This window comes from Parus major, chromosome 5 (assembly GCF_001522545.3).
Source record: "Parus major isolate Abel chromosome 5, Parus_major1.1, whole genome shotgun sequence".
NCBI classification, from domain to species: domain Eukaryota; kingdom Metazoa; phylum Chordata; class Aves; order Passeriformes; family Paridae; genus Parus; species Parus major.
Window position 1 is genome coordinate 53,785,506 of NC_031774.1, and position 24,381 is coordinate 53,809,886.

At 41.7% G+C, this 24,381-nt stretch overlaps 2 protein-coding genes across 4 annotated transcripts in view; one reads left to right on the forward strand and one right to left on the reverse strand.

Moving 5' to 3' along the window:
- The first annotated feature begins 414 nt into the window (after positions 1-414).
- Positions 415-13,599, forward strand: PLD4 (phospholipase D family member 4). Its single transcript, XM_015632311.2, has 11 exons — positions 415-523; positions 3,391-3,480; positions 5,295-5,530; positions 5,750-5,933; positions 6,234-6,354; positions 6,704-6,831; positions 6,994-7,194; positions 7,615-7,754; positions 10,450-10,615; positions 11,659-11,755; positions 13,002-13,599. Exons 1-11 carry the CDS (start codon positions 521-523, stop codon positions 13,217-13,219), a joined length of 1,584 nt encoding a protein of 527 aa, XP_015487797.1. The 5' UTR covers positions 415-520; the 3' UTR covers positions 13,220-13,599.
- Positions 13,600-17,629: 4,030 nt separating this feature from the next.
- LOC107206296 (protein AHNAK2) overlaps positions 17,630-24,381 on the reverse strand; it is a 37,617-nt gene continuing 30,865 nt past the window's right edge. For all 3 annotated transcript variants that reach the window (XM_019007102.2, XM_015632041.3, XM_015632042.3), the window contains one exon: positions 17,630-24,240. In XM_019007102.2, coding sequence (XP_018862647.1) covers positions 18,631-24,240 — 5,610 coding nt within the window. In that variant the 3' untranslated portion in view covers positions 17,630-18,630. The remainder of the gene's footprint in view (positions 24,241-24,381) is intronic.

The following is a 24,381-nucleotide window of genomic DNA, read 5'->3' on the forward strand; positions in this document are numbered from 1 at the left end:
TCTTTGTCCAAGCATGACTGAGCAGGAAAGTGCTTTCAAGAAAAACTTTGTAGGGGGGTTGTTTTGGAGGGTTTGTTTGTCTGCTTAAAATGAAGCTTCTGGTCAAGAATAATGCGGTGAAAACAGAGCCATGTTTTGGCTGCTAACCAAAGCTGAGCAGTCCTTCCAAACAGTGAGTGTCCTCTCATGCTGATCTGGACTCTGACTTTCCACCACTGAGTGGGAGCTTCCCCATCCAACCAAGTTATGGCTTGAGCATCATACATGATCCTCAACATGAGGATCAGGACCTGGAGTTTTAAGAATTGGGTCACAACAACTGTATGATAACTTAGCACCCAGTCAGTACACATTACAAAACTCAGTGTCTAGGAGGAAGTGATCCACAGAAGGAGGGGAAAAAACCCAGAAGAACTCTAAACAAATGTGCTGACAGAGCATGAGTACTAGCTCTTGTACATAAGGCTGGGAGTAACATCAGAGTGCAGTGGGACATCCACACAGGAGGAGACCTTCCAGGATGGTAAGTACATTTGTCATCATCTTGAGAGAGCTGGGGAGTGGCTGTGAGATGAATGTACCTTGTTCATCTGAGGAACTTCCAAAAGCACAGGGGTGGATTTTGTATAGTGAAAAATCACATTCTTGTGTTTGAGAGTCAAAGTCTGACACAATTTGTTGCTGGTGGAGACATGAGGTACCAAGAGGTATTTCAGAGGCAAGGAGAAAGCAACCTTAATGTTATAAACATCAGTGTCCTGTGGGTACTCACCAGACTGGCATTAGCTGGTGTCCCAGCCTGTGAAGCAGTGCTAAATAGTGCTTAAATTTATTGCTCTTGGATGAACTTCAGGCATTGACACTGGCAGCTGGTAGAGCCCTGAAAGCTTCGAGGGAGACCTAGTTAATTGCTGAGTAGCTACAATATTACTCTTAGGAATTCTGATTGCGTCTGTGATGTTTCCCTTCCTGAAAACGAAACTGTTTTAAAGCAGTTCTCACAACTTCTGTACAGCAGGTGGGACTCATCACCAGTCAAAGACATCAAGAAGGGCTTTGTTTGAACAGAATGGTAGATGATTCTATCACAGCACACACCAAATCTGTTCACCTTTGTATTTTAAGAAAAACACTGCTTTTGGAAGACATTTTGTAATTGTTGCTGAAAAAGAGAAGTGAAACAAGTTGTTTCTGGTAAACTCCATCCATCTGAGGCAGTCATGTGGCTCTAAAAGCACTGCCACCTGCAGTTTCTCACCAAGACACCGCCTGGGTCACTAGATGTGACTTTGGGAGCCAGAGGGACGAGGCAACTCCTTTCAGCTCCAGTTCTGTGATGAGAAGCACCCGTGGTGGCTGTTTGTTCTGAGCCAGCCCTGACTGGGACAGCTGTGTCAAAGCCACAACTCCAGAGTGTGACCTGCACCCTCAGTGGCTCTCCTGGCCCAGCCTAAAGGGCTGCTGCTATTTGTCAGGTGCCTTTCTCCTCCTCCTTTAAAATACCTTTGACTCACTTTCCTACCCAAATCTTTCACATCTTCTCTCCTGCTCTCTCTTCCCTTTCTTCCCACTAAGATTTTGGGGTTGGAATGCAACCACTTCCTCTCATGTGTGTTGCTGTCACACACCTTTCTCTGTGTGGTGGGTTATACCCCCAACTGCTTGGGCTGTCAGCTCTTTGGGGTAAAACAGTGGGTCTTTATACTGTGCTAAAAACATGAACTGGGATTTCAGAGGTATGGGAATGGCCAACTGACCTTCACTGCTGGCAGTCACTCCATTTCTCTGGAAGAATGGGTGTTTACCTGCCAGCATTTGTAACTATTTCTTGTGTAAAAGCTTGCAGCTGAGCCTGGGTAGAATACAGAAGTGACAGCAAAAAGTGTGAGTAAAACTGCTTTGGGAAGTGGCCCCTGCTATGGTGATTACAGCTGATAAAACAAGCAGGTCCTGAAATGGAAACATGGCTTTCTTCTATGCAGCTCCAGTATGCTTTTAAAGTAGGAGTGTTTGTACCTTTTCTTTCCCCTCCACCTTTTCCATCTTTGTCAATCTCTCTTGTCTGCTCTTTTACCACATGCCCTCCCTTTCCACATCCCTCTCTGTGTTCCCCAAGTCACTGTTTCAGAGCCACCTCCCTTGTCCTCCAAGACATCCTCCACCTCTTTGGTCCAGCCCCACCAGTGCCTGTGAGTCGAGTCCCACAGGAAGCCTTTGTGGCTGTGTCTGGGCAGTGCCCAGCCCCTGCCTGTTCCACAGCATCCATACAGAAAGGTGGAGTGGGCAGGAAGCAGCAGGGAGTGTGTATGGCCATGCTGCTTTGCTGCTGGGGGAGGCCAGACACCATAAGCCCACCCAGTTCAGGTGACAACAGCTGTGAACACATGGGACAAGTCTGGCAGGATCTCTCCTATGTAAAACTTGAGTGTGGCCACCCACAGAGCAACTCCATATCCAAGGACACTGCAGCAGGCTCATCCTCCAGGCTACAAATGCCCAGTGGCTCAGGGGGCAGAAGCAGTTGTTCAGGGACTGGGCAGGTGGTGGTATCATCTGGTAGCACCTTCTGAGTTCTGCTGTGCCCCAGGATCTGCTTCTTGCTTCTGAGAATGAAATGTGTCATCAGGTTCCTGCAGTGTAAACTCAACTCTGCCAATGCAGGGATGATTTATGACCCACTGGGCATGTGTCAAGTTTTTGAGAAGGTAAAATAGGCAAGTGCCCACTCCCCCTGTCTGGCCATCTGCTGTCATATTGGCATATTTTTGGTTTTTGCTCTTATGGTTGCCTCTTCTGGTGGTAACACAAGATTGGAGAAATGCTGCCTGAGAAGGAAAAGAAGGTAACTTATTTTCTAGAGTCATGACTGCAACAGGGGGGTTTTTATTTCAGCCTGGTTCCTGTGCCCTTAGCAGAGTCACTTCTGGAAGAGACACTGGCATTGAAGACAACTCACAGGCACAGGAAGAGAGAAGCCTGACAGAGTCACACGCAGGATGAGACTGATGCTGCACACTATCACCCACTGCTTCTGCATTTAATTACTGCTTGTTGGCAAATATGTTCGCTTGCAATAGGACAAAAGTGGGTGTTGAAGGATGGCTGGAAGAGGCAGTGATGCAGTTGTTTACACATTAATTACTGCAGGGATTTTTGTTTGTAAACAGCACTGGGGAAAAACTGTGGCTACACTTCTCTCTGTCTCTTTGGAATCTGTTAATGTCACTCAAGACCCATAACACAGGGAGGATGTTGCACAGATCCACACTCAAACCTCAGAGCACTGTGTAAAGCAGTGGCAGTAACCTACACTTTTTGTCTGTAATTGGCTGTACACAAATGTTGTCATAAAGCTTTATTTTTCCCCTTGCATACATTTCTGTTTTGCAGATTGTGAAAAAGGCATTGAAAACATCCCTGATGTTTAATGAGTCCTCCAACATGAAATCAGGCGTAAACAATCAAAAAGACGTCAAAACGGTAATTATTGGGATACACCACATATGCTTACAGGAGCTGAGATTGTGTTGACATTTCTGAAAAGAAATAACAGGTTAAGAAGAATTGTTTTATTGGCCATTTTAGAGTTCTGTGTAGGTTTCAATCCTATTTGTAAACAAGTGAGTGACAAAACCCTCATTGATTTATCTGGTAGACTGATCAAACCTTGCCCAGAGGGAGTAATTTAGAGATAAATCCTGCAGCTCCGTCTGGCTCGGGACAAGGAAACCACGCTCCTACAAACAGCCTCACTGCCACCATTGGCACAGCATTTATTCATGTATTCATTTGTTCATTTATTCAGGTGCCCAGAGTGCCTGGACATCACAGTGAATGGTGTCAGCCGTGATGTGACTTCACAATAGATTTCTTTCTTTAGAAATGTCTTCTAAAACATGTTTAAGTCCTGCTAATGTGTTCATGTGATGAAATGCAGAACTGTTAAAAAAGGGTGAGATTTATTTATTTTTTGTGATGAGGTGGAGAACAAGCCAGAGGGCAAAAATTTAAGTAGATAGTTCAAAAATGATTATTTCATTCAAATCACTGCATGAAATCGATATCAGCATGGTAGATTTTAAGAAAAACAGAGAAAATTAAAAGCAATAAACGTTATCCACATAGAAACTGAAACAGAAACTTTCAGAGGCAAGTGGTTTCTGTGTGGTTTTCCCATGTGCCCTTCTGGGAGCTCAGATTTATGGCTACAGCCTCATGACCACCTCAGACTCGGTTCTCCAGCCTGGAAGCTCAGAAGCTCAGCTCTCAAGTGGGTGTTGCCTATCACGGGCTGGTGGATGGCTCCAGCTCCCAAGAACTGCCATGGGGAGCCAGACATGATAATGGGGGGAAATATATCTACATGTATGGCTGGCTGTCTTTTCCTGCTCAGTAAAGGGCAGCATTTAGAGCCTGGTGCTATAATTTTCAGCATGTGAGTGGCTGGACTCCAGATCTGAAGCCACCAGGTAACCAGGCTACTTTTTTTTTTTTTTACCATCTACATTCAGGAAAATAAATAAAAGTGCAGCAAAAGGGAAATGAAACTAACTTACCACCCTAGAATGACATGGGAAAACAGTTCACATGGATAAATGAGATTTGTGTAGTTTCAATTAAGGGAGGTTTAAGACAAAACCAGAACATGTTCAGAAACCACAAAGTATCTTTCTCCCTCTGAAACTTTCTGAACCGTTTTTATAGCCCTGACAACACAGACTTCCTTTTTAATGGTAATACTTGGCTTAATCCCACAGCTAATCTTGTGTTAGGAATTGTCTCATTTTGATTTTGGTAGAAATTTGGTTGAACATCCATTGGTCCTGTGCTAAAATAAAGCTAATCAATGTCAAATTAATCACAAAATTTGGGAAAAAAACAAGGGAATGATATGTTGGCACAAAAATATTAAATAAAAAAATGGAACTAAAAGAATGGTATTCATATAAACCAACATATTTCCATTTCCAACCTGTCTTTTTTTTTTCTTTCCCCCCATTTCCAAACATTATTTGATTTTATCTCCTTTCAAAAGTGTTTGTTCTATTTGGTTCTCTGATTTCAAGACTTCATTCCCTTCTTTTCAAGAAAGGGAATGAAATCTTGACATTTCTATGAGGATCAATTGGGCAAGCTTTGGTCCATTTCCCTGCACTTCATGTCATCCCATTGGCTTTTATTGTTTTCACTTAGTTTCAGAATTTTTCAAAGACTGATTTTTTCACAGGTAATCATCCATTAGCTGGTTATCTTGGTGATCTCTTAAATCTTCTCCTCTGTGGGTTCTGTTCTAGTTTCAGATCTTAGGGGCAATTTTGACGCTTGGTCTTGTCCTGATGGCTGTTTACTTCATGAGTGTGGACAGCACAGCTGATGCTAATGAAGAAGCAGCAGTTGTCAGCATTTACAGAAAGGTGGAGGAGGAAGAAGGACTCTACAGAGACCTCCCAGAGGAAGAAGGACTCTACAGAGACCTCCCAAGAGCCACAATAACTGAGGAGGGCACCAAGAGGTCCAATGACTCCTGCAGGTGAGTCAGGTTAGATGGCACATGGAAAAGCCATCACCAGATGGAGAAATAGTTACAGTAAAAATTAGGGGTAGAAAGCACTCCCAGCCTGTTTGTCCAGCTCATCTTGTTTGCTGTGGAGGTTGACACCCAGCAGGGCCAGCTGTGTGTCCTGACAGGTGCTTGGTGTCCTGTTGGGGTCACAGTCACTTGCTTCACAATACAAAATTGCCATTGCAGCTTTGAACTTGTGGAAAATGTTCCTTATGACTTACCCTTCGAGATAAACAGCACTGCAGCCAAACCCTTGTACCAAGCCTGGATGAGACTGCTTGATCTAGCCCAGGAAAAAGTTTATGTGGCTTCTTACTATTGGTCTCTTACTGGGAAGGATATCAGTGTCAACGACTCCTCCTCCAAGCGGGTAATGTAAAATCAACAAGCACAACTGTGGTTTTTTTTCCTCATGTACATGTGGCAAGGGCAGGTTGGCTGTGTGCTCTGTCTCCCAGAGACATTGCTTGATGATTCCTGCAAATCCAGGAAGGTTTTCCATGCTGTTCTGAAGCAACACTCCAACTTTCCTCCTTCAGTCAAGTTAGGCTGAAATGGATGAAATTTCTGACCTTCCTTGTGCTGGGATTCTCATTAGTAACACTGAATTTGCATGTATCTTACTACACTTTCTCTAACAAAATATAAAAAATACCGATATGCCACACAGGGTGAAGATATTCTGCAGAAGTTTGAGAGGTTACTCGCAGAGAATGTCTCTTTGTATATTGCAGCAAGTTCACCAACTCTGGCAACAAAATCAACGGACCTTGAGCTTTTAGAGAAAAAAGGTAATTATTTCCCTTCAGTGATCCATTCAGAGCTTCTGTATCGCAAAAAGGCATCTGGGGAAACTGTTTCTCCAAGGCCTGTTCTGGTTTGGTGCTTACATGGATTCACAGCACCGTCTGCTCACTAGTTCATGCTTTCTTTCTGTGTTTCCATGCTCTTTAGGATTCTCTGAAACTTCACATTTTGAATATTTTATTTCAAGTTACTGTGTTCCCAGGAATGTGTGCTTGTGAATTTTGGTAGTTGTTACTGCCTGCAAGAGTCAGACATGCAGATGTGTTCTGGCTGTTGAGGAACCATCTCCATGCTACATCTAAACTCTTTTTTCCCCTCCCCATCTTTCTTCAGGGGCTCATGTGAAAAAGATTGATTTTGGACGTTTGACAGGAGGAGTGTTGCATAGCAAATTCTGGATAGTAGACATGAAACACATATATATTGGTAGTGCAAACATGGACTGGAGATCTTTATCTCAGGTAACCTCTGCTGCTACATATTCAAAAATCTGGGGGAAATAAAAGCAGATAACAGAGAAAAATTTGTATTGATGTAAAATATTTTCAAAGCAGAAGAAACAGCAAAGAAAGCCCTGGAGGTGACTCATTCTGGGGCTGTGACACAGCTTGCTCTCTTTGCAGGTGAAAGAGTTTGGTGCTGTGATGTATAACTGCAGCTGTCTGGCCAAAGACCTCTGGAAAACATTTAGTACCTACTGGGATGTTGGATATCCTAACTCTACCATCCCATTCCCTTGGCCTCTTAATTATTCTACCCACATTAACAATCATCGGCCTCTGGAAGTAGAATTCAATGGAATCTTGACAGAAACCTATTTTTCTGTAAGTATGTTTGAAAACAACATGACAGATTGTAAACTGTTGAAGGATTGAGCAGGAAAGTTTCTTCAGCAGTCATCCTCAGCTGCTTGTGTTCCAGGTGGATAAGATTTTGTTCCTTAGGTTTCTCTAGAACTATTCAAAGAATAGGGACAGAATAGGGATAAACCCAGCATTAGCTGCCAAATTGTATGGCAGGAATAGTGTGCAGGTCTCTTCTAATCACCTGTAGGCTCAATATATCAGTAATTATCTGACCCAGAAGGATATGGAAAGCATGAGGAAAGATGGTGGTCCATCTCAAGTGCTTTGTAATATTTTAATGAAAATTAGACAGATTTAAACATAAATGAATTGCAGTCTGAGAGGAAAATAAAAATAAAATCGCTTAGCTATGTGGTTGTTTTTTGGTTTTTTTTACAGGCTTCCCCTCCAGCATTTTGTCCAGAAGGTCGCACCCATGACCTCTATGCTATACTCAGTATTATCAGCCAGGCACAGAAGTTTGTCTATGTTTCTGTTATGGAGTATTTCCCTACCAGCCGTTTTGTCCTTCCAAAAAGGTACAACTTTAATCCTGAGCAGATCAGTTACTTGTACTATTTAAAGAAAAAATATGTGATCCCCCTCCTTCTGCAATGAAAATATTCAGAGTGGAGAGAATTGAGGCTCTGCTCTGTATTCACAACCATTTATTTTAGTGGATTGGCTGCTGAGCTCTGTGATTGATATGGGCTGAGCAACCGAAGCCAAGAACAATGAATATAAGAAAGTAGCACTCTGCCCTGATTTAGCCTTTTTTCCTCTAAACAGAAATATTGGAAATACTGTTCTTGCCAAAAGAGCTGGGTTTGTTCAACATTAAATGCTTCTGTCAACATTCAAATCAGAGGAAGGGAAAAAAAACTAGATTGTGCCTCTCAGGTCCCAAGGGAGAGGATGAGAGGAAATGGAAAAGTTGTGCCAGGGAGTTGTGCCTTTACTTCTGAAGAATCTTGACTTGCTGCTCTGTTTCCTGCTTGATGAACTTGACACATAGTTTAGAGGGTGGTCCTTGACTGTCCTGACCTTTGCAGTGAGAGCTGGAACAGCCTCTAAAATAAATTTCTGGGGTTTTTTGTTTGGGTGTAGGTGTCTTTCTGGTCGTTGTTGGGGGTTTGTTGTTGTTGTTGTTTGGTAGTTTTGTTTTGTTTTTAATAATTCCATCTAAGTTCCAGCAGCAGCTTCAGAGAAAAGTGGTGATCTGGAGTAATCACAGAGTCATAGAATGGTTTGGGTTATAGACCATCTCATTCCTCCCCTCCTGTGCCATGGGCAGGGTCACCTTTCACTAGACCAGGCTGCTCAAACCCCATCCAGCCTGGCCTTGAGGCTGTGTGTGGTGAACCACTGCCATGGTCCCAGAAACTGCCCAAGGTCACAGCAGAACTATGCACATCAACCCAACCCTGAACAGCACAGAAGGTTAGTCAGTCATGGGGCAGCACTAAGACTCCCAAATCCTCTTAGATATGCTCAAATTAGGATGTTTACATGCAACCAAGTGCTCTGAATTATCTGCTTAAAACATTTCTGAGTTTTCCAACTATCTAAATAATCTGAGAAAGCTCAAGTGAAAGAATTCTGTACAACATGGCTTGTTGAACAGTGTAAGCTGTAGGCTGCCATTTAGCCAGAATGATACCATGCCTTATGTCCTCTGTCACAAATGGGTAAAGCCTCTGTTGTTCAGCAGGGGCATAGGTGTGTTATGGGGAAGATTTTAGGAAAATAGAGAGACACATATAATTCTACTGTCCAAGAAACAAAATCTTGAAACTAGCTTCTACTTGGAGGATATATTTAATAAATCAAACAGCTCAGAGGATTTTTGGTTTCTGTGTAGTATACTTGAGTCTCTGGGTTTCTCATCTTCTGATTTTAGCCAAGAGTATATTCCCAGAAAGTCCCTTTTTCCCCTTAGGATTGAATGCATTAATACTCCTTATTCTTCATCTGAAAGCTTAATCCACAGTTTGTGACATCTAGGACTGATCAGATGCAAACAAGAGTTTGAAAGGCCCAGGGAAAGTGGTGCAGGGCCTCGGGCTATCTCCACAGCAACCAGCTGTAGTGCCATGAATTGAAGCTGATTAGTTCAGGTTAGGCTCCTCCAGCAGCTGAGGCAGAGGGAACAAAGCTGCTGTCTAATCCCTGAGTGTTAATCAACTAGAAACTGATATATTTAAAAAAATTAAACCATTCAAAAATTACATTTCAAATAGCATGATTTTCCAAGCTTTTCAGGATCTATAAGTCAAGCCTGAGCCACAGACCTGAGTCAGGCCATTGATTGCAATAGGATGATGCACAGGGGAGGATTAGAGAATTCAGGCCTTTGTACATAAAACCAAAAGGATTAAACTAGGCAAATTAATTCATCATTGCTCATGGGACTGTGAGCAAATGCTGGACCTCTCTCTGTATCAGCCCACCAAACTGTAGTAAACATGCTGATTTCCCTCTGTGCAGCATTTGTTAGTATCTGTGGAATGAAAATGCCATGTGGGTGTTTGGAGTTACCAGCCCTGGGATGCACATTGTCCAGCTCTTAGTGTTGTGTAGCTGGGTGAAGGATGTTAAAAATGTTCCCCATAGCTACTGTCAACAAAAGTGTCAGGAAAACAGATTTTCCCATGTTCAGGGAACACGTTCAGGGAACATGGAGAGCACAGCTGTGTCCTTTACCTTGGACACACACAATGAGGACAGGGAGGGGTGGGGAGGGATAAAGTCTGCCCAGGCTGGCTGATGGCACAAGACCACTGCAGACACTTGAAATAGTCTCCAGGGGCCTGAAAAAAACATATTCTGAAAAATGGTTCTTAGACTTTTCTCTGGGCTTTGCATTGCCCTTTTAACTCTGTGCTGTATGAACTGGCTTTGCCCTGGAGTTGCTATTGTTTTCTTTGGTTCCCTAAGGAGATGAGCATGGTGGCACCATGCTATGCACTTTACTTAGCTTTAAACTTTTGCATGAATTTCACCCCAATTTGGCAGAGTCTGGAGGTCCCAAAACACATTCTGTGAAAAGAACAGACTTGGTAGAAGGCAGAAACCTTGTTTGTACCTCCAGGGAAGCCACAAGTGCTTCACTTACTAGACATGAGAAATCCCATCTGTGCACCATCACTCATAGTCTCAGTTTAACATCACAGCTTCCTAGTGAACTGTTTAAATAATATATATCCCTTCTTGCACACACCTCCTTTCCTGCAGGTACTGGCCGGCCATTGACAACGCCCTGAGACGCGCGGCTTTCAACCACAGAGTGCAAGTCCGGCTTCTGGTCAGCTGCTGGGCATACACTGACCCAGCCATGCTCCACTATCTGAGGTCCCTGCGTGCTCTCAACAACCCACATGTCTACATCAGTGTTGACGTGGTATGAATAAGAAAGCTGATTTTGGAAAGACAGCTTGAGGATAAGGCGCCACACTGATTTTTGAGACTTGGCTGCTGTTTGTGTGTACAGATATTAGCTTTTGGAGAAGTGGGTTGTCTGTTTTTGCAGTCACTACTTCCCATTTTTGTGAAAATAAGGCTCAATAAATAATCTTTGAGGAAGCAGCTTTTTCAAGCTACTAGTGATATCAGGTATGTGCCTGGCTGTGGCACTTGAGACATTATCCTGGCAGCTGCTTTTGCCGAGCACCATAACAGTTAACAATTCATATGATAACTTAGTGCTCCTCTCAGAGACCTTTTCCTGCATGGAATATGTTAAATCAGTCTAATTGCTATCAGTTTTTTAAAACTGAGAGCTCTGTTGTCTGCCTATACATATAGATCTATTCTTGAACACCAAATATTGCAGTCAGGCCAAAGGCATTAGGCTGGAATGCATCAAGTGGAGTGGGGATGGTGTGGATGCTCCCAACATGATCCAGTAATCACAACAGAGAGATATCACAGAAGGAGGAATGAGTTTCAGAAAAAAAATAAATTAAAGGGAAATGTAGATTGTAGGAGAAATGTACATGGTAGGAGTTAACACAAAAAGTTAGGCACTAAAGTTGCCTGCAGTACCCCTCGTGTCTGCGATCAGCCCATTCTCGCACAAAATAAGAGCAGCAATCAGTGGGAAATGCTGATCTATTAAACAGCTGCCTAAAACTGCATTTAATTGTCTGCCCTGTAATGATAATAGCTGTGCCACTAATGGAACGTTGTGAGGCAAACATTATCTGTATCTGATCTCAATTGCTTATCCAGTTTATGTATAGTGGAAGTATTATTTGCTAGTTTTCTTGGATAGGAATAAAATCTCTTCTATGGTCTATTCAATTACAGAGTGCAGTATGTTCTCCTCTGTTCTTCCCATACTCCTCTATTCTTTGAAACTATAGAAAACATGCACTATCCTATCATGAAGTCTGTTCTTCATCCTAGTATTTGTGTTAATATTTTTAATTTTTCTCCCTCCAGAAACTCTTCATTGTTCCCGTTCTGAATCATACAAACATTCCTCATGGGAGAGTGAATCACAACAAATACATGGTCACTGATAAAGTAGCCTACATTGGTATGTATTCCATCATTCCAAATACTTTATCTCCAGATCTACTGGACTGAGACTGAGATAGGATCAGCTGCAATACCAAAAAATACCTCATTTTGCCACATAAAGCAAAGTCTGTCCTAGGTAAAGAGGTACAGATGTGAAGGGAAGATGGTAATGTAGGTCAAGTTCAGTAAGAGATTATTTCATATGATTGTGAACCATTAGAACAGAGCATGACAAGGCTGAGTGCACATCTTGTGACAATTTCAAGCAGTGGGAATTTCACAGCCTGTGTGCTCAGAACGACACAGCGATAGCTGGTGCTCCAGTACGTAACATTATCGTGCTTTAATAAAAAGGAACTGCTGGGAGGAATTAATTCTATGCACTGTTTGCTGAACAGAACTCTAGGAAATGAGAAAACAGTAATGTCAACTGTGTGCTGTTCCTGAAAGCCAGGATGGTGTTTGAGTTTCACTCTCTTATTAGGAACCCTCAAAAAAGGGGATGCGAAAGTGCATCCTCCCAGCAATACACACCAGCAAATAGCCTGATCTTCCAGCTGGCTGAGGGTTTACAGCTCCAATTGCCTTCAATACTTTAATAACTTGTTTTATACTTGAAGGCATATATGCAGATAATTTGTTTTCATGCCTAAGCACCTTCTGGGAATTGACAGTTTTTTCTGGCTAAGGCGATCACGAGGGGAAGAGCGTAAGTGATGAAATGTGTATTTTTTTCACAGTGTTTGATTTTCTGAATTGGGGTAGCTTTGGAGAGAGCCCTAGACAATGTCTGCAGCTGGATTCCCAGCTTTGCCTGGTTTAGAAGCAGGCTTTACATGTCAAGCTCAGAACAGCTCCCAAGGGTTTATTGATCAAGAGTCCAGTTTCTCCTTTTGTTTTCCTTTAACAAGTGAAAAGAATTAAGACTAAGACTTTTTTCTTTAAACACAGAAACCCATGTCAAACACTGTCTTTTACCCCTCTTAATACTCAAATATTGCACTTTATTACCATGTTTACAAGTAGGTTTGTGCATTCTGTCACAAGCTGTAATGAATCAGAAGGTTATGAACCTTCAGGGTTGCAGTTAATACCAAGTTTTCAAAACCTGAGATCTGTCATGAGAAGGAGGTGACCTGATTTTTGCTGCCTCTTTGGTCCTAATGAGATTTACAGTCATAGAGCAAGTCAACAAAGCCCAGAGATCAAACAGAACACTGGGAAATGAACCTTTTCTAATCAGCTACTTTTCCATTGCATAGGGACTTCCAATTGGTCAGAAAACTATTTCACTGATACAGCTGGTGTGGGACTAATTATCAAACAGAATTCGACCAACCTGCAAAGTAGGCAACAACCTATCCAGGAGCAGCTGAAAGAGCTTTTTGATCGAGACTGGAATTCCAAATACGCGGTGGATCTGGAAGATGTGCAGGGACAGAAAGACTGTAACTGGGAGGCAGACCCTGAAGTGAATTGAAATGTACATTTAAAATAAAAACAAACAAAAAAATATTTGGATCTTGTCCATGTGCAAATCAAGGAACTCTCTTCTATTTGTCTTTGCCAGAGAAATCACTTTCATGTGGCATCCACATTGAGGACATAAGAATTTCTGGTAGTTGACTCTACCTGCAAAACCATTATTCAATGTGTGATGTTTGATTTTTTTGTGTGCTTACCTCACTGCAGGTATGTTGTACGACAAGCTGTCTGGCATTAAAGCAAACATCAGAGACACAGATCATTATTGCTGTGCTATTTTATCTTTGGAAACCATGTATTTCAACCTAAATGTTCCATTAACAGTGTTTGTTTACATGTGTTTAAACATTTTTAATAAACTCCTGGCCACCTTAACATTTGAGCCATGTATGTGATCAACTACAATAGCAAGGGCAGATTTTTAAGAGCATTTAGAAATTAGAGATACAGGGAAGTACCTAAGTGTTGAGGCTAGCTGGTAGAGATAAATGCCTGGGATTTAAACCATGGGGCCAGTTTCCAACTTAGCTACTTTGGAACCCCAATTGCCTGGGGATGTTTGGATGTCTGGGTGTCTGGGCATCAAGCAGGACAGGGAAGCAGGGCAAAGCTGCTACATGGGTGCTCTTGTGGCTAGGACATCCCCCCTGCACTGAGGGCAGTGCTTGGAGAGCCTCCTCGCTCCTTCTGGGCTGCCCTGCTGCTGGCCCTGAGCAGTGTTGTCTCTGGGCTGCCTTTCCTCCTGCAGTCACTCAGGGACCACAGCTGAGTCACCTGGTGCCTGGTATCTGTATCCACCACAGCTCTGCCCTGGAAGACTTTCTGAAGTGACAGGAAAGGAGAGCAGTGCTCCAGCTGTGAGTGCTGTGAGTGGCACTGGGCTGGAGCTCCATCCATCAGCCTTGCCAGGGCTGTGCATACACAAAAATCCCCATACAAATAAGGATTTTTAGAGGTGACTCCCATCAATGTTCCACTTTTTGGTTTCCAGGCTGCTCCTCAGCTATCTCTTCGGACACTTCCAAGATTCCTTGGAGTATCTTATCCATCATTACAAATCAATGTTTCTTGTTACTGTGGCAGTTTTTTAAGACATGTAGTTACATGTTCAGATATCACTGAAATTTTGGGAGTATTCACATACATGCCAAAATATGGAGGAACATGCAGATGCTTTTCATGCTCTCATCCCCTATTTCCTTACTAGAGTTAGCTTGAAAATCTTGGTGAGACATTACATCTTCAACCAACAAATCAGTTTTCTGTAGAGGAGTGCATTCCTCTAGATGGCACTCCAAGCTGTGTTTTTCTCCTTTGGCCAGGACAGATATTGCAGGAAAAAGAAGAATATTTTCTCTTCTACTTGTGAGCTCAAATCTGACAGTGCTGGATTAGTTGTTCAGTGGGACAGAGTTTCTGGACAAGCTGTCAGAATTTTCTTATCACCGTATAAACCTCAGATGGGTTAAGGTTTGGCTTATAAAAGAAAAATAGACCCTTAGGAGAGTGCTATTCTATTTTCTCTACTGACATCACTGTTGGCTTTCCTCTACATATGGGGAGGTGAGAGGGGAGTACATTGTTAATACAATGAACTGGATCTACGAGGAACTTGAGAATATTTCCCTGGTTTCTCGTGAGACTTTTGAAACCCATTCATATCTTGATTCTTATTTACTTGTTTTCTATTAGAAAGGTAGAATATCATCTAAGTTATAACCAGGCTTTGAGTCTTGATTATTTTCCATTTATGAAACAGTGTTAATAACAGTCCTTATCCATTCATGTCTTACTTATCTCTTTAATTTAGATTGTGATTTCTCCAAGTTAAGGACTGTACTAAATGTAAGCTGTGGCCTCCACTGGTATTTATTAGCATCATCCTTGGGCAGATCGGCTATTAGGAAAAGATTCTTTACCCAGAGGGTGGCTGGGCACTGGAAAGGCTCTCCAGGGAAGCTATCACATCAATAAGAGTGTCCACTACACTCTTGGACATGTGGTATAATTCTTGGAGTTGTACTATGTAGTAGAGCCAGGAGTTGGACCTTGTGAGTCCCTTCTGACTCAGGATATTCTATCATTTTCTGGTCTGATGGCAGGCTGTTCATATTTTTGTCAGTATTGGTTTATTCACGTCTAGAAAAAGGCTAAAAGCTAAAAGCTGGTTTATCTCCTGAGCATGGATATTCTCCTCTGGCCAGCTCATCTCAGGTACCTGTGTAATGAAGGAGTACAAGGTGTGTGAATTAGCTCTGCTCTGCTGGAGTGGCTCTCAGGAGGAGCTGCTGCACTGCTCTCCCAGCAGGATCACCTCTGGTTTGGTGCAGTGCCTTGTGGCTACAGTGCTGCAGCAGCAATGCAGATGACAGCAAGACAGAACCTAGCTGGCTCCATGGTTTGTGAGTACTGCCAAGACCACAAAGTCACCTTAGACATCAGACACCAGCTTGTTCCAAAAGCTTTAGTATTATCTGTTTAAATTTTCTCCTGCCATTACCCAGGATTTTTCTTTTCCACTTGTTCCACATAAAACATACATTTGCTGCTTTCATCTAGGTACTGAAAAAACATTTCATCTACCATTTATGCTGTATCAGGATACACATAATTTCTTGGCAGTCATTAATATCTCCATAATTGCTAGAGGATAGCTCTTGGGTTGTGGGTGCTGACTCACAGACCTGTGCTCTCTGCACAGGCCCAGAAAAGTCAGCTTTAGTTGCAGGGTGGATTGTGGTGGTGCAGCTTCCTGAGGAGGGGAAGTGGAGAGGGAGGTGCCAGTTGTATCTTCCTGGTATCTAGTGACAGGATGTGTGGGAATAGTCCAAAGTTGCATCAGGGGAGGTTCATACTTGACACTAGGAAACATTTCCTTACCAAGAGAGTGGTCGAACACTAAACCAAACTTATCTTGACAGGAGTTCAATGCCACAAGCCTATCAGTGTTCAAGAGGCATTTGGACAATGCCCTTAATAATTTAATGTTTTTCCTATGTTTTGGTCATTCCTAAAGTGGGCAAGCAATTGGACTGAATTGTTATTGTGAGCCCCTTTCAATTAACTATTCTATTCTCCTCTATTCTGAATGTCTTTAAATGAAACAGGATTAGACCAGAGATAAGGAAAGAATCTTTACTGTGAGGGTGCTGAGGCCCTGGCACAGGTTGCCCAGAGCAGCTGTGGCTGCCCCATCCCTGGGAGAGTTTAAGGCCAGGCTGGATGTGGCTCTGTGCAAGCTGGGCCAGTGGAAGGTGTCCCTGCCCATGGCAGGGGGTTAGAGCTGGGTGATCTTTAAGGTTTCTTCCTTCCCCTTAACATTCTATGATTCTATGATGTAGAAATGAACATCCCAATCTACATGTGGTTAGACATCCAAGCACATTTCACTTACAACCCATTTCCTCAGTGTTTTGCTGTGTCTGCTTTCCTCTACTAAGGAGAAATATGGGATGAGAAAACAATGAAGCATGTCTGCACTTGTCATTCTAGAGAGAGGATCTTGTGAATGAAGTGGTGATTGCAGCCATCTTGGCCACAGAGACCACAAAGAAATTGAGTTTAAAATCTCTGCTGACAGAAGGAAAAGGGACAATAAAACTTCAGCTCTGGACAGGAGGAGAGCTGACTTCAAGTTGCTCAGGGAACTAGTGAGTAAAGTCCTCTGGGAAAATGTTTTTGTATTTGAGGGGATTCTCCTGCTCCTCTCTGTGCTGGGGCAGCTTCACCTGGAATCCTGTGAGCAGTTTTGGGTGCCACAATAAAAAAAATACATTAGAGAGCATCCAACAGAGGCCCCAAGGATGATGAAAGATCTGGAGAGGAAGCTGTATGAGGAGTGGCTGAAGTTGTTTGGTCTGTTCAGCCTGGAGGAGACTGAGGGAAGAGCTCATGGAGGTCTTCAACATCCTCATGAAGGGAAGCAGAGGGGCAGGTACCAATCCCTTCACTCTTGTGGCCAGTGACAGGACCTGAGGAAATAGCTGCAGCTGAGTCATGAGTGGTTTAGGATGGATGTTAGGAAAAGGATTTTCACCCAAACAGTGTTTGAGCACTAGAACAGACTCCCCAGGGCAGTGGTCATAGCACCAAGTCTGACAGAGTTCAAGAACCCTTTGGACAATGCTCTCAGGCAAGTATTGTGAGTCTTGGGGTGTCCTATGCAGGGCCAGGAGTGGGATTCAAGAATCAATTCAATTCAACAATTCAGGAATTCAAGGTTCCTTTTGACTGAACATATTCTATGATTCAACTTGGGATTGTAATGAGTGAAAAGTCTCCATTAGCCCTATATTTAGGAACTGTGCTGTCATTAAGCATCCACCTCAGCAGACAGCTGTAAAGTTTTGCAAATTTAAGCTGGGATTTTCAGAATCAGAAATGTCAGTAAGTCATGCTACTCAAGTTATTTGTATGGTGAGTTTATTGTGAATTAAGAATACAGACAGTGTTTTAATGGTACATGTGAAGGCTGTCACATATGCACTTTGGTTTTCATTGTGCACTTGAGAGAAGCATTAATATAAACAAAGGAGCAAATAATTATATACACCTCCTTTCCCAGAAAATCTCTGAAGCAATTCCAGCAGTGTGACAGATCATTCTAAGCATTTAACAATCCCATAAGTATATACATTAAAATTTCTTTATCCACATTTGAGTAATATTCTTTGGAAGCATGTTTTATTCTGGTATCTTACAAACAAGATTTAGTTCCATGTTTTATGGTCTTGAAATAATTCTGTTGGTTTTTGCTGTTTTTTTGGTTTTTTCAAATTATCATACGGCTAAATAGGACCCACCACAATAATAAAAAAATGAGAAGAGAGGAAGAGGCAAAGCATTAGTCTCTCTACAATAGTATTTAATTTTTATTTTGTATTTTAAAGTGTTTGTGGAATATACATACTACCTTAGCTGAAATAAAGAAAAACATTTTAATAACAAAGCAAAAATAGATCAGAAAGTTCCAAAATCTAAACAGGTAAGTATAGTTCTCATAGTACAAGTTTAGAACCCATTCTGGAAATAATCTGCAATCTAAATATAACTGGTGTGTTTTGAGAAGCCTCTTTAACAAGCCTTTTGCTATCATTGAGCCTTTCAATGATTTACTTTCATGGTTCTGGTATCTGCTCAGACTTTACTCAAACTATGGGCTCTGTCATAACAGCACCTGTCATAACTTTTGCCCTTGGGGTAGATATGAAGAAATCACTATTTTTATTAGTGTACAATCTAGTACATACATATACTTGAAAATCTGAATGTGGTAAATTCTGTTCAAGTGTTTTCATGAATACCAGCCTTGGGTTTAAATTTTCAGTTACTAGAAAATCAGAGAAACATTCTCTTCTGTACATACAGATGATTTTGTTTTCACTGAGGACTGAGAAAATACAACCTTCATTTGGTTGTATCTCCAGCAATATTAGATTTACTATCTTTTTCTTCCTCCAACAAGATTAGTTCAGTTCTTGCTGAAGATGTCACAATAGACGAGGCCCCATCAATTTCAGCTTTTTCACCTTCTCCTATCTCTTTAGGTGATAAGCTTTCTTGTGCATCAAAAAACACATCTGGTTTATCTGTTGGGCTATCTTCATCTGAGAGTCTCCCCTCTTTATGACCCACCTCTTCTTTGTCAACAAACTTAGCCTTTTTAGAAGGAGATGTGAAACCAAGCTTGGGAAATCTAAACCATCCAGTTTTTTCAGCCTGCTTAGCAGAATCATCTGATGTGTCAGCAGGTTTCACATCTTCTGGAACTGATTTTTTTATTTCTGGTTTTGCATCTGTGCTTGTTTCATCCCCAGAAGAAGAAAATCCAATACTTGGAAGCCAAAATTTGAATCTTCCAGGAGATCTTTTACTATCAGTCTTTTCTTTCTCATTCGTTATGTCTTTTTCTTCACCTTCCACTGCTTCAACTACATCTTCATCTTCAGAGAGGGGAGCTGCAGTTATTTCCTGAGGTGATGTATCAGGAAAACTCTCTTCCAGTTTACTGGAACACTTTACTTCAGCAGCAGATGTTTTCAACTTTGTCAAACTTACTTTTCCTCTAGATTCTTCCGACTCACAGTGTGGTTTGTCAGATAGTTTAAGCTCAGCACTGCCAGTTCTCTTGGCTGCTACTCCAAAGCTTTCACCAGCACCTGTAGGTTTTCTCACTGATTCACCTCCCGTTGGAGATGGCTGCTGGACCACCACATCTAAATCGCTGTGTGATTCAGGCAACTTTGCCTTAAGCAATGAGAATCCCAAAGCAGCAGTTTTGACTTCTGGTGACAGAACCTCTGATTCTTTCAGTATTTCAGTAGTGTAAATCTCACACCGCTCAATAGCAACATGTTCAGGTTCTACTTTCTCACTTACTTCTTGGCCCTCTATATAAGACCAATGAATGTCTCGCCCTGCATTTGAAAGGGAGGACTCTATGGTAGCTGTCATTTGTGCTGTTTTAATGTCAGGTTCAGCCAGCATTAAAATTTTGCTTTTTGCTTTTTGAATACCCCCCTCTGGAGTTCCTGGTGTTTCTTCAGGGATAGCAGAGCTTGCTTGCAGTTGCACTATTTCAATGTCAGTACTAGATCCCCTTGGATCTGTTGCTACTTTTGACAGTAAAACATCAGCTTCAATTGGAAGAGTTCTGAAAGTGAATCTTGGTATTTTTAGTTTGGGAATTCTTACACTTACTTCTGGGACACCTTGTGTTTGGTCCACTGTTTCCCCTGTTATTCTGGTGGCTGCTTCTATATCATCTAGAGCTGGACTTTTCAGGCCAGTTGATTCTTCTGTTTTTTTTAACTGCATTTCTCCTGTGCCTCTTTCACTTCTAGGTGCTGAATCAGCTTCTGACTTTGGCAAATTGGTATCATCTTCAAACCTCTTGATTTCTGAATGCAGTATTCCAAACTTTGGAATCTTAAACTTATATGCTTTAATTTTACTTGTTTCTGTTCTGTCTTCTACTTGCACTTCCACTCCTGCAGACACATCCTTTTCAACACTTTTCACTTGAAATTTCATTTCAGGATCTACTCTAGTAATTTTAACATCCGTCTTCACTGTTGGAACTTCTACCTTTAGGTCTTCCAGCTTAGCAGTAACGTAAGTACCATCTTCTGATCCTTTTGTTGTAGACCATTCACATATAGTCCTTTTTAATTTACTTTCTTCACTGTCTTTTCCTATGATTTTCACCTCATCCTTTATCTTTCCTTTTTTAATTACCATCTCTTTATTTTGAATATCTAGCTCTTCCTTTGGAAGACTAACATCTATTTCCTTCTGTGTTACATCCAGGGTAATTTCAGCTGATGATGGTTTGCATCCTACCCCTGATGTTTCTAACTTCATGGAACTTTCTACCTTTGCAACTTCTATATCCCATGATTTGCCTTTATGCTCTGGAAACGTCAGAGTATGTGTAGGAAACCTATTTATTGAACTCTTCTCTTTGTCAGTTTCTGAAGCACTTGAGTATGATTTAGGCAATTCTGCTGCAGACACGGTGATTTCTGAAGTATGTCCTTCAGCACTGCGCTTAACTACATCTGCATAAGTTTCAGTTTTTGGAATATTCACTCTACTGTCTGTTCTTTCTGTGGATAATGAAATATCTCCTTCCATCTTTGGCAAGCAAGCATCAGAACGTTTCACAGAATCTCCTAATTTTTGAATCCCTTCTTTTCCAATAGTAATTTCAGCAACTGCATGTGGTAATGAGAAGGTATTTTCAGGAATACTTGTTTCAGTTTGTACTTCAGCAGAAGGAATAGTTGCCTGAACTTTTTCCATACTTCTTTCAATATCAACATCACTTTTTTTTTCTTTTAAGGATGACCTCCCAAATGCAGGTATTCTGAATTTTGGCATTTTAAACCATCCCTGATATTCTTCAGTCTGAACTTCTTCCGCTTTTATTTCATTTTCTTTCAATTTGATTTCCTTCTCCTCAAGACTCTCAATAACTCCCTCTGTCTTTGGTTTAGACACTGACTGGGTGCTTATGTCTACCTTTGCATCTTCAATGCCACCCATCAGAGCTTGAGGTGTTTTTATCTTACCATCAACTACTCCAGGATCTGACATATTAAATGTAAGTTCTGATGCTGGAACTCCCACAGCAATGTCAGCAATTTCATTTGTTGTTCTTAGCTGGGGTAGCTCAGTTTCTATTTTTGGGGAGCTGATCTCTGTGTAAGGCACTTTCCCTTTTGTTAGGGAGATTCCAAACTTTGTCTTCTGGAATTTGGGCATTTTAATCTTCCCTTCAGGACCTTCCAATTTCACTTTTCTTCCATCCACAACTGATGAGCTTTCTGTTAATATATCAGGGCTCTTCAAATCAACTGAAGCTTCTCCTTTGGGGAGCTTAATACCGGTTTTTTGAATGTTACATTCATTGGTGGAACTTGAAATTAAGTTAACCTGTTGAAAACTCCCCTCTGAGGGAGTCAAAGAATCATCAATCTTTGCTGAGCTGACTGTTATTTCAGTTTTAAAGGCTTCAGTTTCTACTCTGGAAAACTCCAGAGTGTGGACCATAGTGTCAGACAGTTTTATGCTTATTTGTGCCCCTTCTTCAGTCCCTTCAGGATGACTTTTTTCTATATCAGGTATCTTAATTGAATCATCACCTTCTATTTCTGTTTTAGGAAGAGTAGCGTCAGCTTCAACTTTTGGTGAATGAGACTGAGATTTTGGAACCTTGATCTTGGAGAGTGAAATTTTAGGCATGACAAACTGTGGCTTTTTAACTGGACTTTTTTGTTCAACTTTTCCTGCAGATATTTCCAGATCAAGGTCTGGCCCACTACCTTGATCATCAGTTTCAGTTCCTTTTACTTCTGTGTCTATTCTGCTTGACATGACAGTGAGCTTTTGATCTTCCAAATTTGCTCCAGTATCTGATTTAACACTTGCTTCCTTCTTTGGTGACCAACTGAAGGATGGAAGTTTGAATTTGGGCATTTTGAAATGTCCTTCTTTCTCTTCTTCATCTCCATCTTGCTTTATTTCCTTCTTGATCTTTACTGCTGCATCTGAATCCTGAATATCACTGTCTGGTTTTGGAATAGAAATGTCAGCTGATGGGAGGTGAAAATCAGCCTCTGATGCCTTATTGTCAAGTTTAGTAATTTTGGCTTCAGGGCTGTAAGTCTCTGTTTCTGTGCCACATTCCACCTCCAAGTCTGGTGCTTCAACAGCAATGTCAGATATTTCTACCATTGCTTTTAGCTGGGGAACCTTGACTTCTGATTTGGATTGGCCAACATCCTTTTGTGATCCTTTCCCTTTAGAAAGTTTAATTCCTACTTTTGGCATTTGGAATTTAGACATTTTTGTTTTCCCTTCAGAACCTTCAGCTTTTATCTCTACATCACCCACAGCAATTTCACTTGATGTTCTTTCAACGCTTATGTCAGGACTCTTCACCTCAATCGAACCTTCAGGTATCATCTTAATATCTGAGGTGGAGAGGCTGGCACTAGCAGCAACTGATTTCAATCTTCTCAGCTCATCTTCTTCACAGGCAGGAACTGTGACCTCACCTGTAGGCATGCTAATATCCATCTCCATTTTGGGAGCTTTGGCTTCTGGTTTAGAAAATTCCAAAGTCGGGGCTGTAACTTTTGGCACTTTTATGCCCAGTCCTGCCCCTTCTCCACTACTCCCTTTCTCAGACTTCTGAACAGAAACACCTTCTTTTTCTTGTTTGGATCCAGAAACATCAGTTTCCAGTACAGGCAGAGAGACCTGTACTTTCTGACCCTTCATTTTAGGGAATGAGATCTTTGGCATGGTAAATTGGGACTTCTTGGTTTTGAACTTTTCACCATCTTTTTCTGTTGTATCAAATTCTTCATGGATGTATTGATTCTCAGGAGCAGGAAAAGTTAATTCAGATTCCATGTCTCCAGATAAAGTATACAAACTGGGTCCTTCTAGATGCTCTTCGACATGAGAAGAAGCAACAGCTTCTTTCTTTGGTGACCACCTAAATGAAGGTAGTTTGAATTTTGATGATTTAAATCTGTTTTCTTTCTCCTCAGTACCCCTCTCTTCTGTAATTACTTCCTGTTCTGCCTTGCACTTTAAATCTGGGCAATGGATTTCTGCTTCTAATTTTGGCAAGGTAACCTCCATGGGTAAGGGATTTGGATCCATTGTTGGTGCATCCAGAACAACTTCAAGTGAAGGCTTATGCAACTTTACAGCAAGTTGGGCATCAGAGATTTGAGCTGGGTTTTCAGTATCAGGATCAGTCATATCAGATGTTATCCTTCCCTTGCTAATTTCAGATTCCACACTAGAAGCCATGTCACTTTCAGATGCTTTTCCCTTAGATCGAATTCTGAATTTTGGTCTTCGGAATTTATGGATTTTAACTGTGACCTCTGTGTCAACCAGAGATGTTGCAGCGGATGTTGTTTTCCCCTCTAGCTTTAAACCACCTTGCTCCTCAAAACCATCGTCACTTAAAATTTCAAAATCTGAAAGATTTTCATCAGCAAGAGAAGCTACTTTTGATTGAGATTCTGTTAGATTACTTTCATATTTAGTAAGAGTAATATCATCCCCCTTTTCTAAAGAGGACTTCAGAGGAATTTTCGATGAAGTTACTTCAGCTTTAGAGAAACCAATGCCATGTACTTTGAATTTCGTACCTTTAGATACACTCTCTCCCTTACTGTCAGGCAAACATTGATATAAATCATTCTCAGAAGAAACAGAAAAAGCTTCCTCTGTTAAAGAATGAGTTTTGGAAACAGAAAGATCAAGCCCAGATTGCTTTTGTGCAGGAGGTTTGAAACTTTTAGAAAGGGAAATTTTAGGGATTCGAAATACAAGAGATTGAGATTTACCAAATTCCTCTTCTTTACAAGCAGAAGACTGCAGCGAAACACCAGAAGTGGGAGACTGGACATCAGAGTCAGGCAATGATATATCCAATACCGGGACTGCCGAGGGCACCGTCACTTCAGGCTCCTTGAGACTGACGTCCACCTCGGCGGCCACAGTGCCCTTGGCCTCTCTGCTGCTGGACCAGCCAAAGGAAGGCATGCCGAACTTGGGCATCTTGAACTTGCCGTCCTTGGTCTTGGTGGCCTCCTTCTCTGGGACTTTGGCTTCTCCTTCCACGCTAAG

Excerpts from the sequence above, each read along its gene's own strand:
- PLD4 (XM_015632311.2), top strand. Across the intron at positions 6,355-6,703 it reads TGAGCTTTTAGAGAAAAAAG|GGGCTCATGTGAAAAAGATT; the intron begins GTAATTATTTCC and ends ATCTTTCTTCAG. Across the intron at positions 7,195-7,614 it reads TGACAGAAACCTATTTTTCT|GCTTCCCCTCCAGCATTTTG; the intron begins GTAAGTATGTTT and ends TTTTTTTTACAG.